The sequence below is a fragment of the Biomphalaria glabrata genome, chromosome 18 (assembly GCF_947242115.1).
Source record: "Biomphalaria glabrata chromosome 18, xgBioGlab47.1, whole genome shotgun sequence".
Classification (NCBI taxonomy): Eukaryota; Metazoa; Mollusca; class Gastropoda; family Planorbidae; genus Biomphalaria; species Biomphalaria glabrata.
The window spans coordinates 17,721,314-17,737,773 of NC_074728.1; the positions used below are offsets into that span (position 1 = coordinate 17,721,314).

General features: G+C 35.2%; 1 protein-coding gene and 2 long non-coding RNA genes across 3 annotated transcripts; all 3 read left to right on the forward strand.

Moving 5' to 3' along the window:
* Positions 1-2,510: 2,510 nt before the first annotated feature.
* Positions 2,511-3,578, forward strand: LOC106062337 (FMRFamide receptor-like). The gene has a single exon (XM_013220605.2). The coding sequence runs from the start codon at positions 2,511-2,513 to the stop codon at positions 3,576-3,578; it is 1,068 nt and encodes a 355-aa protein (XP_013076059.2).
* Positions 3,579-7,066: 3,488 nt separating this feature from the next.
* LOC129924001 (uncharacterized) lies at positions 7,067-8,927 on the forward strand. The gene is made up of 2 exons (XR_008775967.1): positions 7,067-7,314; positions 8,739-8,927. It is a non-coding gene; the product is annotated as an uncharacterized LOC129924001 (long non-coding RNA).
* Positions 8,928-13,435: 4,508 nt separating this feature from the next.
* LOC106066617 (uncharacterized) lies at positions 13,436-14,644 on the forward strand. The gene is made up of 2 exons (XR_001217584.2): positions 13,436-13,584; positions 14,469-14,644. It is a non-coding gene; the product is annotated as an uncharacterized LOC106066617 (long non-coding RNA).
* Positions 14,645-16,460: the final 1,816 nt, after the last annotated feature.

A 16,460-nucleotide genomic window follows, 5' to 3' on the forward strand; every position in this document is an offset into this window, starting at 1 on the left:
AAGCGTCATCTTATAACAAATGAGAATGATTTAAAAGAAGATAAACTCGTTGATTCTTCAAACGCGAACATTAAGTGAATGCAAATCAGCGGAAAATTATAAGCAATCCTACAACAGGGAAAGCTCTTAAGGCCTCATATATTATAGCATTGCAAATAGCCCAGATCCAAAAAAGCACACACGGTTGCGGAGAGTTTGATTAGGCCAGTAACTTTACAAATATGCGATTTGGGCAGACAATTCAGGTAAATGTCCGGGGTCCGCCAATATGTATAGCTTGTAAAGGGGTCCCTGAACTTTAAAAGTTAGAGAACCTCTGATCTACAGCACCACTCCCAGCTGGGTGGTTCATTAAACATCATTTGAAGCTCGTGTAACTTCGTTATTTGTTTTAAAGAAATTCTTTCTACCCACATGTATATAATATATAAAATATATATACTTGCCATTTGAACCAAGAAACCGCTGAACACCTATTAATAACTATTGCTCAAACTCACAAATTAAACTCAGTATTCAGACAGTAAAATATAATTATTTTTTGTCTCTCTGTGTAATATGGCCAAGACTATTCTTTTCTTAAATAGATTTTACTTTAAAATCCAATTTTTTAGTCGTATTTCTTAAATGTACGTCATTCAATGTATCACCTTCTAACATCTAATTTTGCCAGTCTGTGATTATAAAATGCGGAGAATGATTTGTTCCTAGCCTAATATTCTCAGACAGGTAAATAAACCTCGTTACATTTGAAAACAGAAAGATAATTAATGATTACGTTAAAGTTTTTAGCCGTTGTGTTTCATTCAATTATTTTTTAACGAACTGAGATCCCCCATACTGTATAGAGTTGATTGTGTGAGCTAGATTTAATAACTCAGGGGAACTCTCTGCAGTAGTCGGCTTAATTCTCTTTGTAAATCTCTGTAAATATTCAATTTTGTATTTACATTTTTTGATAGTGATGATTGAAAAAAGAAGATAATGCACTTCCAAATACAAAGTAGATAGATAGATAGATAGATAGATAGATAGATAGATAGGTAGATAGATAGATAGATAGATAGATAGAGAGATAGATAGATAGATAGATAGATAGATAGATAGATAGATAGATAGATAGATAGATAGATAGATAGATAGATAGATAGATAGATAGATAGATAGATAGATAGATAGATGGATGGATGGATGGATGGATAGATGAATGGATGGATGTATGGATGGATAGATAGATAGGTTGATAGATAGATAGATAGATAGATAGATAGATAGATAGATAGATAGATAGATAGATAGATAGATAGATAGATAGATAGATAGATAGATAGATAGATAGATAGATGGATAGATGAATGGATGGATGTATGGATGTATGGATGGATAGATAGATAGATTGATTGATAGATAGATAGATTGATAGATTGATAGATAGATAGATAGATGGATGGATGGATGGATGGATAGATGAATGGATGGATGTATGGATGGATAGATAGATAGGTTGATAGATAGATAGATAGATAGATAGATAGATAGATAGATAGATAGATAGATAGATAGATAGATTGATAGATAGATAGATAGATAGATAGATAGATAGATAGATAGATAGATAGATAGATAGATAGATAGATAGATAGATAGATAGATGGATGGATGGATGGATGGATGGATGGATGGATGGATGGATGGATGGATAGATAGATAGATAGATAGATAGATAGATAGATAGATAGATAGATAGATAGATAGATAGACAGATAGATAGATAGATAGATAGATAGATAGATAGATAGATAGATAGATAGATAGATAGATAGATAGATAGATAGATAGATAGATAGATACATAGATACATAGATGGATGGGTGGATGGATGGATAGATAGATAGATAGATAGACCAACAGAAAGACAGACAGACATGCATTGTGTGTTGCTATGCTTGATTTCTATGCTATAACTAAATATAATGGATGGATGGATGGATGGATGGATAGATAGATAGATAGATAGATAGATAGATAGACAGATAGATAGATAGATAGATAGATAGATAGATAGATAGATAGATAGATAGATAGATAGATAGATAGATAGATAGATGGATGGATGGATGTATGGATGGATAGATAGATATATATATAGATAGACAGATAGATAGATAGATAGATAGATAGATAGATAGATAGATAGATAGATAGATAGATAGATAGATAGATAGATAGATAGATAGATAGATAGATAGATAGATAGATAGATAGATTGATAAATAGATAGATAGACCGACAGAAAGACAGACAGACATGCATTGTGTGTTGCTATGCTTGATTTCTATGCTATAACTAAATATAACAAACATTTATTTTCAGTTTTAGGCTCTGCATATCTACATGAAAATACAAAGGTTGATTAGTAACGACTTACGTACAGATTTTGTTTTTTCTTGAACAGATTTACCTTATCATAAGTTTTGATTGACAGTATATTTATTTAAGACTTTGTCCATATGTCGACTGTAAACTCCACACTGTCTGAGAAACAAAGTGTTCATGGCTTAATACCTTCTCCAGCCTTGTCCATTATTTTAATTTGTAACTATCTGGTCATCGGGCTCTTCGTGTCTGCCCTCGGAACGCTCGGAAACCTGGTCAACATCGTGGTCTTTACAAAAGAAGGTTATCAGGACAGCGTGAACATAACTTTAAGCGCACTTGCTATGAGCGACATTGGGGCGCTCCTCCTGCATATGGCGGTCAGTGTTCTGAATAGCCCGATCTGGAACGACGTGGACATCCCGTTCTTATCAGCGGCGACGCTCTGCACCCAGTTTTTCTATCCCCGGCAATATTTCATTCGAGTCAGCGGCGTCATCACAGCCTTTGCCGCTTGTGAGAAATGCCTCTGCGTTGTGTTCCCCATGCGCGTTAGGCAGATCATCACGAGAAACTTCGCGATTGGGGCAAACTGTTTCATTTGCATAATTCTGCTCCTGTATTTCTACCCCCCATACTACTCCGCCTACCTCGACTGGGGCTTGGACGTCAAGCAAAACAAAACTAAGATTACGGTGTACTATCGAAGCAATGCCGAAAAGGTGCTGCGGATTGCATACCTTGTCTCCGACCTGTCCGTCCCGTACATCACATTTTGTATTCTGATTCTGTGCAACGCTGTCATAGTCGTCAAGCTGAAGTCCAAATCCAAGTGGAGACAGTCTGTGGCGGTAAGAAACTCTAATCTCGACACCAAGAGCGCTGAGACATCAGCCAAGGAGAAGAAGCTTGCTCTAATGCTGGCGACGGTGTCGACACTCTTCGTCGTCTGTCTCCTGCCACAATCCATCTTGCTGACGTGTGTTAGCCTAGTGCGTGAACTGAATCTGAATGGTGCCTACAACGACGTCACAGTGTTAATTTCTTCCTTCACGTTATTACTCGAGAACATCAACTGTAGTATCAATATCCTGGTCTATTATTGTATGAGCACCAAATATAGGAAAACTTTCCAAGCCTGTTTTCTTGATGCTATAAAACCAAACAATGAAATTGTCACAAGAACAAAAGCTGTGCCGTAGATTTAACTCTTTCTCTCCGTAATTATTTTTCCACGTTTCGACGGAATTCTTCAATTTTGTCAATAGTATTTCACTACCCCTTATTTGATTAAGCTTCAATAACGTTTTCGTTGGTTATCAGAAAATGTTTTATTTGGTATAGAATTAAATTATAAAATCAGGAGAGAAAGAGTTAATGCTATCGATGTTCTATGAAAGTCGATTGAGAGGCACGCTTTTATTCTGCACTGGCTATTATTAATGTGTTTATGAGTATTCCAAAGAAAAACTGTTGAACACATTTGATTTTTACACATTAGCCAATTCAGTTCAATAAACGTTTGTTGTTTTTTGTTACGGTAGGCCTTTCTTGATGTCCAGCCAAACTTCAAGTTTAAACCTTGACAGGTTGTTACACAGCTTATATTAAGTCACTCCGTCTGTCTGTCTGTCTGGTACAGTTTTGGTACACGTTATTTTTTCCACTTCCATTCTCGGATCAAGTTGAAACTTTGCAGAATTATTCATTGCCGAGAACAACTTATGAATAAATTAACAAAGTAGTTAATTAACTAGTGGCAATGAATTATTTTTTAAATAGAAAAAGGGAGATAAATCTTTCAATATTAGGGGATATGGCAGTAATTGTTTTGTTCTTTTCTTTCGGTTCTTCTCTTCGTTTTATATTTTTATTTTCTTATTTTAAATTTTGCTTGTTTTTTAAATGTACTAGCCGGAAACGACCAGCGGCCTGCGGGCCTTAGTTTGGGTATTACTAATCTCCTGAATTGAATTTAGATCTATGTCAAACATGAAAAATGTTCCTTTCACAATTTTTTTCTATTTTGTCACGAAAATAAAAGGAGAGTATAAAAATGAGTTTACCCATTCAGCCGACAGATTCATAGCTAAACTTCTATGGGGAAGGGTTTACCCGATTTGATAAAAAGTTTCATTATTCATTAGAGATACAATTAGGTACTTTTCGTCTATTTTTAGGGCCCTCCAGTTGTGGGGGGGGGGACATTAAACATACACTACGGTCTTCGCCATGATCTAAGGAACTTTTATGCCTAGTTTTATTAAGATTGGTCAAACGGTTTTGATTTCTATTCGGGACATATATACACACATACACCTTACTGTATGCTTTATATTATAGATAAATATTCTAAGAAATATAAACAAAGATTTTGTGTCTTCTGAAAATTGAGCATTTAAAGATTTTAAAATGACAGACAGAACGACAAGTCCGGGTTCATTGCTGGTTTGTTGATTATCTGAAGCCGTTACGAACAACGAAAAGTGTACGTTGAATAATAAAAAAAAAAGACAGCCAAGAAAATGTACTCTAATGTTTCACATTATTCTTGTTTCAAACATAGAGGCTCTTAGTTAAAACAAACAAACAAATGTTTAAGATTGAGCCTTATTCGGTTTAGGAGGCGCGGTGGTTGAGTTGTATAGCACCTGACTTCTGAACCGAAGGTCCTGGGATCGAATCCTGGTAAAGGCTGGGATTTTTAATTTCGGGTAGCCTCTGAGTCCACCCAGCTCTAATGGGTACCTGAAATTAGTTGGGTAAAAGTATAGGCGTTGTGTTGGCCACATGACACCCTAGTTAACAGTGGGCCACATAATATGATATTTACTTAATCTGCCCTACAGATCGCAAGGTCTGAAAGAGGAACTTTACTTTTACTTTGCTTGTTAGTTTGGCTCATAGATATAATTATGTACTCTTCCCATTATTGACCACTCCCTGATATAATTATGTATTCTTCCCATTATTGACCACTCCCTGATATAATTATGTATTCTTCCCATTATTGACCACTCCCTGATATAATTATGTACTCTTCCCATTATTGACCACTCCCTGATATAATTATGTATTCTTCCCATTATTGACCACTCCCTGATATAATTATGTATTCTTCCCATTATTGACCACTCCCTGATATAATTATGTATTCTTCCCATTATTGACCACTCCCTGATATAATTATGTACTCTTCCCATTATTGACCACTCCCTGATATAATTATGTATTCTTCCCATTATTGACCACTCCCCGATATAATTATGTATTCTTCCCATTATTGACCACTCCCTATTATACAAACAAGAAACATTAATACTATTCTTCTAACAGTAACAAATTACAGAGTTGGTCTTTATAAGTAGTTTTTCAAGTCATAACTTGAATAAAACTAAACTAACCCAAACCCAAACTCTACCTATTATCGATAATGAGATTTCTGACCTATATTACATTTAATTTATTTTGCGAAAGGGAGAAAACCACTTTTCAATAGATTTTACAAGTTTTTTTGATCTTTAACGTGAGAGACCGAATAACCGATTAGAATTATTAGATCTTTTATTGAGAATGTAATTAGGCGCAATGAGCATGATATAGGGTAGATGATGGAAAGGTCATCTGTTTCTGTGGCCAACGGTTAACAAGGGTGACATGTGGCCAGCACAACGACCAACTGCCTTTACTTTCCCCCAACAAATGTCAGGTACCCATTGGAGCTGGGTGGACTCAAGAGGCACCCAAATATCCCGAAATTAAAAATCCCAGTCTTCACCAAGATTCGAACCCCAAGCGCTTTACCGCTCAGCCACCGCGCCTTGTTAAGTACTTAGTTTGGCCCCTTGCGCCTTATGAGCATGATATAGCAGGATAGAATATATACATTTTTTTCGCTGTAATTTGTTTAGGACTTCGAAGATGTTTTAATTTGTTTGGGGGGAGGGGAGTCATATTAATCACTAACATTGAAATGAAGTTAAAGTGTAGAAGATAGAATGTCGTTTTACATCGCGTTTTAAGCTTGACGGATAAAATGTAAATATATGATCTGAGCATTTGTTTTAGCCCAACTGAAGTGTTTTTTGTGAGCCAGTAGTTTATAAAAATTGACCCTACGAAAAGAGACAGAAAAGTTGGGGATGTTTATTTACAGTGATTGTCAAAGGTAAGAAACTGGAACAGACACAAAATAGGGCAGTGATATTCATAACAAACGAATATTCACATTTGACTAGAGTAACACCCTTAGTAAAATCACTAAATTTAGAAAGCCTTTAGGATAGAAGACTCAAAAGTAAGTAGCAATCATACATAAAACACTGAACCATAATCTTCAAATACAAAAACAATATCTAATAAAATACTCAGTAAGACACAAAGTTAAAGGCGCATTCCAAGTTTCATATGCTAAGACAAAGTTGTACAAATGCTCCTTATTCCCTAGTGCCATTAGAGCATGGAATGGATTGCCTGAGAAAGCCAGGAAAACCAATGACTTGGCAGTATTTAGGTCATTGATTAAGATGCATGACTAGATGCATAACGCATAGGACGTAATCATCTTTTTTTTTAAAGTAACGTCTGAATTTTATAAGATAAGAAATGATAACGCAGTTTAAAAGGTGCCGACTCTGTTGGACATTTTTGCCACTGCCACGGGATTCCAGATCCGTTGTCACAGCTGTCCAAGGAATGGTTGATACATCAAAACAACACCAAAATGTCTTTCACTACTCAGGAACGACCTTCTACTGGCTCGCACACAGTCCTGACAACAGCACAACACAAAAATCACTAATATTTGTTTGTGTAGATGTAAATTCTGTCTCTTATCTTAACACAGTAAAACGCAGAATCTCATTGATACGTCTGCAGGGACTATGAAGTGTGTAGCTGTGTTGTTAACACTATTACTAGTAGCAGCCAATGTACAAGGTGTGTGTTATTTTACTTGCTCAACTTTGAAACAATATACATTTCATAAAATTCACTATTTTAAATAGTTTATAAAAATGTCAGAGATTTAATTTTGCATACAAAGTAGAAATTGCAGTATTGCTGTGTTAGGAACTTAAAAAAACATAAACTGAATGCTTATACATTTCAAATATTTGTAACAATGTTATAATTCTATTACTCAAAAAAATTGAGAAGTATGGTAGAGACTTTGGAAACATTCTAATACAAACACACTATTTCTATATATAAAAGCACTCTCTATATACAGACACACTATTTCTATACACAAATTCTCACGTCTATATATACAAATACTCATTATTTCTATATTATGTCTATATTCAAAACAAGCAACAACAACAAAAAATCCTTTTAAAAAAAAAAGCTTTTCTAAGGGGAATAACTCCGCACATGTAATGTAGAAGTTATTTCCCTTATTCGATAAGAAACAAAATAACTAATTATCAATAATTAATCGACAAATATGTTATTTTTTAAATTGATTCATGCTTTATTAGGTACATTAAATAATTGTTTAAAGTTTCAACTTGATCCGAGAATGGGTGTGGAAGAAATAACAAGTGCAATTATTTAAGGAGACAAAACCCTACATATTTAGTCATATCTATTAATATTAACGTATTTATTTCCCTTGGTGGTGTTATTACGCTAAAATAATTAAATCCTACTAATTAATAAGTTAATTTTTTTTATTCATGTCTATGCTCATGAATAATCGTACAAACATTGTACCAGACAAACATATAGAGTGAGTTGTACAATTTAAGCCTACATACAAGCAAGCCACGTCTATATACAAACACGTTACGTCTACATACAAGCAAGCCACGTCTATATACAAACACGTTACGTCTACATGCAAGCACGCCACGTCTATATACAAACACGTTACGTCTAAATACAAGCAAGCCACGTCTATATACAAACACGTTACGTCTACATACAAGCAAGCCACGTCTATATACAAACACGTTACGTCTACATACAAGCACGCCACGTCTATATACAAACACGTTACGTCTACATATAAAAAAACTTATTTAGAAATATAAAAATACTCACCTTTTCTATATTATCTCTATACACAGTGGCTTAGCTTGGAATTAGCCATCATTTGGGGACCCGGGAGTGGCACTGGACCTCTTTAGGAGCCCATGCATTTTGCGTAATATTTAAAAGCACACTAATGTGGGGCCCTCCTCAAGTGGGGATCCGGGGGATTTTTCTAATTCTCCCTCTCCCTCCCCCACCTGAACTACGCCTCTGTCTATTCACAAACAAACGAATCATACAAACACGCTATGTCTATATACAAACAAACTTTGTTTACTTTGAGGTCTTTTTATTATAATTATTATTTAACATGTCTATGTTTTCAGCTCTCTCCGACTGTGTTAGCTGCATTGTAAATGAAAGCTGCAGAGCCGAGTGCGTGAATTCATTCAAAGACAACTGCCAATGCAAAGCCGACACGTACGACTGTTTTCAGTCTTGTCTTTCTGTGTTTCTGATGCAAACATGTTGCACTGGGAAATAAAATAAACAACTGAATCAAGTTTTGTTTCAAATGTTTTTTGTGTTCTGGCAGCTCACATCTTAACAACTTATTGAACCTCAATAGGAGTTTTAGTATAGCTCAAAGTAAAGTAAAGGCTCTGTGGACTATAGTGCATACGATGTAACGGTCAACTGGTCCTGTGGCCTGCAATTAACGAGGGTGTCATGTGGCCAGCACAACGAATAACCGCCTTTACTTTTCCCCAACTGGCTAGGCTCATAGGCGTCCAAAGATTCCACAATTCTTCAACAGGATTCAAACCCGGGACCCCCGGTTCAGAAGCCAAGCTCTTTATCTCCCAGCAGCCTCATGTGAGCATATCTAAAGTGGCCTTATTAAAAAGAAAGTCTTTAGATTTTAGTCAGCCGATGTTTTATTAATAATGAAATATTACAACTCTGTGCCATTTTACAAAAAGACAATCTTTTCCAGGGTCAGCGCGACCTTTTTTGCCCTTTTGGCAATTGGTCATAATTTTTTTTTTTGGTATTGATTTGCATACCATATGCTGCGAAAGTCTTGTCTATGCGCATTACCAAGTCAGCTAGTTCTTCTTTTGCCACAGCCAGACCATCTATATCGTTCGCAAAAGCGGAAGTTAGTAATTTGTCTTCCTCCAATGCTTACAGTACCTTCATAGCCCTCGAGAGCATCTTCCATTATCCTTTCAAGGAAGATATTTAAAAGAGTTGGCAGCCTTGTCCTGACTCAGACTGTGGTTTGGACAAGTCTCCATTTTAGTTGTTGAAGTACATTTATAGAGGTTTTCGGTAACTTTTATTATAAACAACAGATTTAATTGTTAAAAAAGTACTTGTTTTATTGATTAAGTGCATACTTGTGAAAGTACACGAGTGTCTGTAGCACTAACATATGTATTTTTACATTTTTACTATTTACATTCATTTCAGAACGAAAAACTTGAAACAAGAAACCACACCACATCTTTCAAGTACGATTTCTTTCCCTTGTTCTAGATACCTAAAAAAAAAATTGGTTATTAATAGTTAATAAAGTATTTTTTTTTATTTGAATCTTGTGTTGTCCGATAAAAGAAATAATTGTGCAAAATTTCGGCTTAATCCGAAATAGGGTGTGTGAGAAATAACGTGTACAAACTTTTTACGATTCAGGACACACAGACAGATAATATAAGCTTTGTAAAAACAAATTAGGGTCGCTTTCCAATAACTAAAAAATGAGTCCTTGTAAGGATGTAGCACGTTACAGGTACTTATTTTTAAAGCATTTTTTTTTCTCAGTTGTAAGTTAGAGTTAGAGGGATTCTTGCTTTACCAAATCGTTGATTTCGAATAATGTTACCTTTATACAATTTATGCAATTTAATGTTGTTGTTTTTTTTTTACATTATATATTTTGTGATTTTTTTACGTGAATGTTTGGTGTCAGACGCAGGAATTGTGAAAGCAATATTATTCTCGTATGTGGTTATTGGTCATTTCGCAATTTTTAATACATTTCAGTTAGTTAAACAAAAACGGGACGAATCCGGTATATATTTGGATACAATTCTTATATCAAAATAGTTGTCATAAAAGCATCTTAGTATAGGAACAGTAAGTAATGATTTATTGTTTTAAAAAGTTCTTTGGATTGTTAAATGACTTGCAAAAAATGACAGCCTGAGAGAAGGGGAAATACTTTTAAATAGCCAATCTTTTTGCTACAATGCAATTCTAAGGTATGTAAACCTAGCAATGTTAAACAGACAGTATTTCACGATACATCTTGCTTACAGATGAGAAGTAATATTATTCTATACAATCAATTTAATCTGTTATCTTTTCATTAGCTTACAATTCGTAGTTTTGAATGACAGATACAGATAGGCCTAGAACAGAAATGTCCTTCACGCTAACAAAAACGAATGACTTTTAAATTCCGCTTATCTTTCCTACTTTTTTAAATATAGTAACACAAGCTATGTTATTAATAGTTAAAGCCTGTACAAGCTTCAAAGCACAACAGCAGTTCTTAGTTTCCAAACTTCAGCGAAAATTTTAAACTGTTATAGATTGCTGAAAATAATGAATTGTACTATTTTTGTGTCGCTGATACTGTTATTACGAAATGCACAAGGTGTGTGTAACTACATTTATTCAATATTACTGTATCATTTTAAAACACCTATTACACATCAAATAGAAAACATTTATTTAAAATAATTAACACTTCAGTGGCAAAAGTACCTCAATTAAAACATTTGAACTGCTACTAAATGGCTATACATTATAAACATTTATGTTCATTAGTATCCGGTTTCAGAGTATAGAAGGAAAAGAATGGGGAGAATTTATTTCGTAGACACATTGTAATATATAAAGAATGTTTATGGTTCAACGCTAAAGAACACACTTTGTCTGTAAGAGAACACACTTAGTCAATAGGAAATAGTGGCGTAGGTAGATATTAGGGGGCCGGTGGGTTTGACCTCTTTAGGGAACCCTGCATTTTCACATTCGACATCATGACGTGATAATGGCGTAATATTTAATGTTAAAACAAGTTTCAGACACTCATTTGGTGGACCCCTCGGGATGGGGGGGGGGTGGCTCGGGAGGATTTTCATATTTGGACCCCCTCTCCTCCACCCTAGCTACGCCACTGATTGGAACCCAATTTGTCTATATAAGAAAACACTATGTTACTTAAGGAGCACATTTTGTGTATTTTATTATCTTTAATATTTTCATGTTTGCAGCTCTATCCAAATGACGTATTACCTACATAGTTAACGAAAGCTGCAGGGCCGAGTGCCTGAATACACTGAAAGACAACTGTCTATGCAAAACTGACATCTACGCCTGCTTCAACTTTTGTCTTACATAGAGCACCAGTGCTGTAGTTGAAAATAAACAACTGAATAAATTTTGGTCTAAAAATCTAGTTCTATTTGTGAGAAGTGATTTAAAATGAGGATATATTTAGTATATTAAGATATTTTCACACTCGGCGGAGAAACTGTGAATAACTAATTTTTTTTTTTTTTTTTGTGAATCCTGTACAAAATAAAGAAAGTAATGATGATGGGGAGGGGGGGTTGAAGATACAAAATAGTTTTTAGCATCGCACAATCACATTTTGAAATTTCTGTTTGTAGCACAAAATAATTTTAATATTGAAAGGATCATTAGACATGTACCACAGACCTATATATATTATACCTAGACTGGAAAGACATTCAAGGACCGCTTCACAAACTAAGAGATTAGAGACAGTGTTACTGCAGCGATTGGACCCCATGATGACCTGCTAACTATCGTAAAAAAAACGCAAGGTAAAAATCTATGGCCATATTACAAGATCTTCGGAGCTCGCTAAGACCTTATTTTTTTTTTTTAAATTATTTTTTTTTTACATGTTTCGGATGTTCCTTCAGAGTTGAAGATAATTACTTCCTAGTCCAAACCTCCCGCAGGACGACGGGGTATGGGAGCGGGCAGGGTTTGAACCCGGGACCATCGATAAATCTGAACGACAGTCCAGCGTGCAAACCGCACGACCAGGCAGCACCTTTCTTCAGGGAACAGTACCAGGGAAAAGAAGAAGAGGCAGGCAGAGCAAGCGATGGGAGGACAACAAAAAAGAATGGACGGGCCTGCCTTTGAATGAGGTTCTAAGGCAAAGGACAGAGAGGAATCTTGCGTGGTGACCCCAACGGTCCAACAGACTAATGGATAGATAAAGGCAAAGACTGGAAAACGGGAACAAATTTTTATCCGATGATGATCAAATCACAGACCTATATATGTTAATGTTATACCTAGACTGAAAAAGAGAAATTAATTCTTAGCGTGTCTAACAGAAATATTATTATCTACTTTGTTGATTGTTCATGTAAACTATTTCTGAATCATTAACCTTAAAGACAAAATCTTTCATGTAGAACATTATGTAACGTGGTCAGTGTAAAGTGAGTACAGTACTCAAGTAAGGGACTGGTTTGTAACAAAAATAAGGCCTACAGCATTAGAGGCGGACGAGACGTTAGTGTGATGAAGTATTTCGGCTTAAGGCCTCGAATATGGCACTCGCCCAGGGCCCCGCGTACTTCTAGGGCCGCCTCGGAAATATTCTATTTTCATAATCACTTCTCTGACACTGCGGTTAGTGTTAGCTTGTCGAGGCTTACGCCTTAAGTTTGAATTCAAATCATTCAACTTTGGTTTTATATAAATGCATTTAAAATGCAACCATGATAACATTCAGATACACCCCCTCCTTTCCCAACTGGTTTAGACAAGTGATAAGATCTTAGCACATTGAGAAAGCTAAAAGCATGAAATTATGCTAAATTGCACAGAAGTATTATTGCTTGTCTAGATCTAGTACAAATTTAATTACATGACGACTTAAGCTTCTTTTTTTTTAAAGTATTTTTAAATATTTTTCTTGTTAAGTGTATTTATAGTAAAAACTGTGGTGCTTATCGTTCGTGTTATTCCAAATTTAGCAACACTCACAATCTCATTGGTACGTCTGAGCACGTCAAGGTTATAAAAAACAGCAGACGATGCATTCTTGCTTTGAACTATCAAGACGCTTATAGATCATTTACAAGTGTATCTACCATTTCATTACACGAACAATGCATTGTGTTGCTGTCTTGTCGATGATGATGTTACTACTCGTGGGAAATATACAAGGTGTGTGTGTGTATTACTACGATTTAACTAGAATATATAAACAACATATAAACAATAATCAAATGTATAACATTGCATACTTTACTCTTTCGTTTTAGGTATAAAATGTAGATATTAATGTCTCGAACTCGTTTCTCTATATTGTTAATGTAAACAGAAAGTTAAGTTATTGTTGAGAATCAGTGAGGCCCAATATAAAACGTGATGACCATGACCTACTCGTGACCACAGTGCTATAAAGCCTTCCTCTACTCCCTCAGTATTTTTTCCTACAGTTGCTCGTGTACTTGGCTGAATGAATTAATGAAGGCCATTGGTGGGGGATACATTTATGTGAAATTGGAAGTAGTACACAGTGCAATGTAATCTAAGACACCAGGAAGAAAGAATTTAAACAGTTATAACAAAAGATATGTCGTTTTTTTTTTTTTCAAAAACCATTTCTCTTTTAAGAATTTATTTCGTATTAAATTCTACTGAATCCCAATTCTAATGCTAGGCCTATAGATCCACTATGATCAAGACCCAGACTTATAAGACGGTACGTAAAATGGTCCTCAACGTCTAATTATTTATGGTTTTTTTTACATGCGGAAATCTCCGATGACTTGTCTGTTCAAAAAAAATAAATTTCAAAACCAAAATTTAATTTCATAAGAAATAAGTTCCTACTAGTTCAAACTAGAATGCGGCCAATAAGCTAGTAATTCATTCCCGTAAGCTATACATCAGCTGTCAAATTTCTATTCAAATCGTTAGAGCCCTTTTTGAGATCCGTGTCTAGGTTTTTCTTCCAGTTCCCATGAATTTGCAAAGTGAATTGAAGAATTATAAAAAGATCACATCATGTCTAACTGTCACCTTTCATATTTTGATGTTTGCAGCTCTTCCCGAGTGTACAAGCTGCTTATTTACGGATGCTGCATGCAGAGCCCAGTGCCTGAATACACTGAAGGACAACTGTCTTTGTAAAGCTGACACCTACGCCTGCTTCGAATTTTGTTTTTCTATGCTTATGCAGCTGCACTGTTGTCCGGGAAAATAAAATTAACTAAATGAAGTATGGTTTCACATTGTGTTGTGTTTGTAGGAGGTATATATATATATATAACAATACAATAACAATCAAGCGATCTGAAATCATCTTGGTATTAATGTGTTCAGATAATCAATCACTTAGATGTTATTTTGATTACGTTAAAAAGTAAAAAAAATATATCAAAAGTTTACATTGAAAACGGAGGAGCGTTGGTTCGAATCCTGGTAAGGAATGGGATTTTTAATTTCGGGATCTTTGGGCGCCTCTGAGTCCCCAGCTATACCTGAAATTTGTTGGGGAAACGTAAAAGTGGTTGGTCGTTGTGCTGTCCACATGACACTCCCGTTAACCGTAGGCCACAGAAACAGATGATCTTTCCATTATCTGCCCTATAGACCACAAGGTCTGAGAGGTGAACTTTAGTTTACTTTTTACATTGAAAACAATAGGGGAGCAAGGCTACACTCTAGACACGGCTCTTGGATAGTCCTGCGATTAAGTGGAAAATATCCCCACAAATCCTTCATCTTGTTCAAATTAATTACGGGTTGTTGTGAACATAACCAACCCACTGTACGGCAGTGCTGAACAACTGAAGAGAACAGCACACTTTTTTTTACTTGGCACAGTCTGCTCAACAGCTCACAGAAGAAATGGTATGCTGTGACAGGTTGCGTAACGGAATCCCTTTTGACTTTTATATTGTCCGGACAGTTTTACTTTGGACGACATTTTCTTCGTGCTTTTTCGAGAGTCGCTATACAGCAATTAGAGAACACAAATGGGAATTTTCACATATACTCTAGCAGATGCCTCGAGCAGAGTTTTTTAATGGACATCTCACATCATTAACTCAATCGATCTTTGACATTACTATATCGTTTTAAATAAACATCATTTATAGTATCAGTGACGTCACAATAAGCGACATTATTGACAATATTTTTGACATCACAATGGACATTTTTAATGTCTTCAGTTGATTGATTTGACAATACGTTCCAAAAAATTGTTTGTTCTCTGATAATCACAACGCAACTCAGGATGAAGAAATAGAAATTGCGAATACTTAAATGAAATAATCCTACCAGAATAAATGTCTTACAATCACAGCATTGCAATCACACTGATTTGTTTTTAAACCAAACTAGTATTATTTAGTTAAAACAACCGACTGTCTTATTCGACTACTAGGTTGTTGCCCTTCAATTTCAGTCCATACTAGAGCTCATGAATGCATGACGTCATAATTCGTATTTCTTCCTATGACGCCATATGTTCAAGAGTAGTATTAATTCTCTTTGATCTTGTTGTGTCTGTGACAATCAAAATATTTTTTTTTCTACTATAAGCTTGTGGAAAAAACACAAACCAGAAGTTTTAGTAGTTACGTTAAGGTGTAACTTGTAGTCAAACTGAATTTCAATTTGATTGGACAAATAACAACTATCTTATCTTATCTTAGAAGTTGGAAACTGGGTGGACGGTTATTTCAAAAGGGTTTCTAAAGATTTTGCTAGGAATGCGACAGTCAGTTTCTATGGTAGAAGGAAAACTACCTAATTTACTACACAGTAAAAACTCTTTTACCGTTATAATCATCTTAAAATCAAATATGGCTTTTTTTCTCCCTTGTATTTAATAAAGATTTGAATAAACAGACGTACATGAACATCTTGGGCACCGTTTCATGTAGAAATTCCAGTTAACAAGCAAATGTAAATCATCAGCTGGACACCATTGGGCATAGATCATTTGCTATAATGAAGCATTACAGGTCATACGTAAGTAAGAGAGGATAGATCACCATTAACTTTATCAAGCTGGAAATTAATTT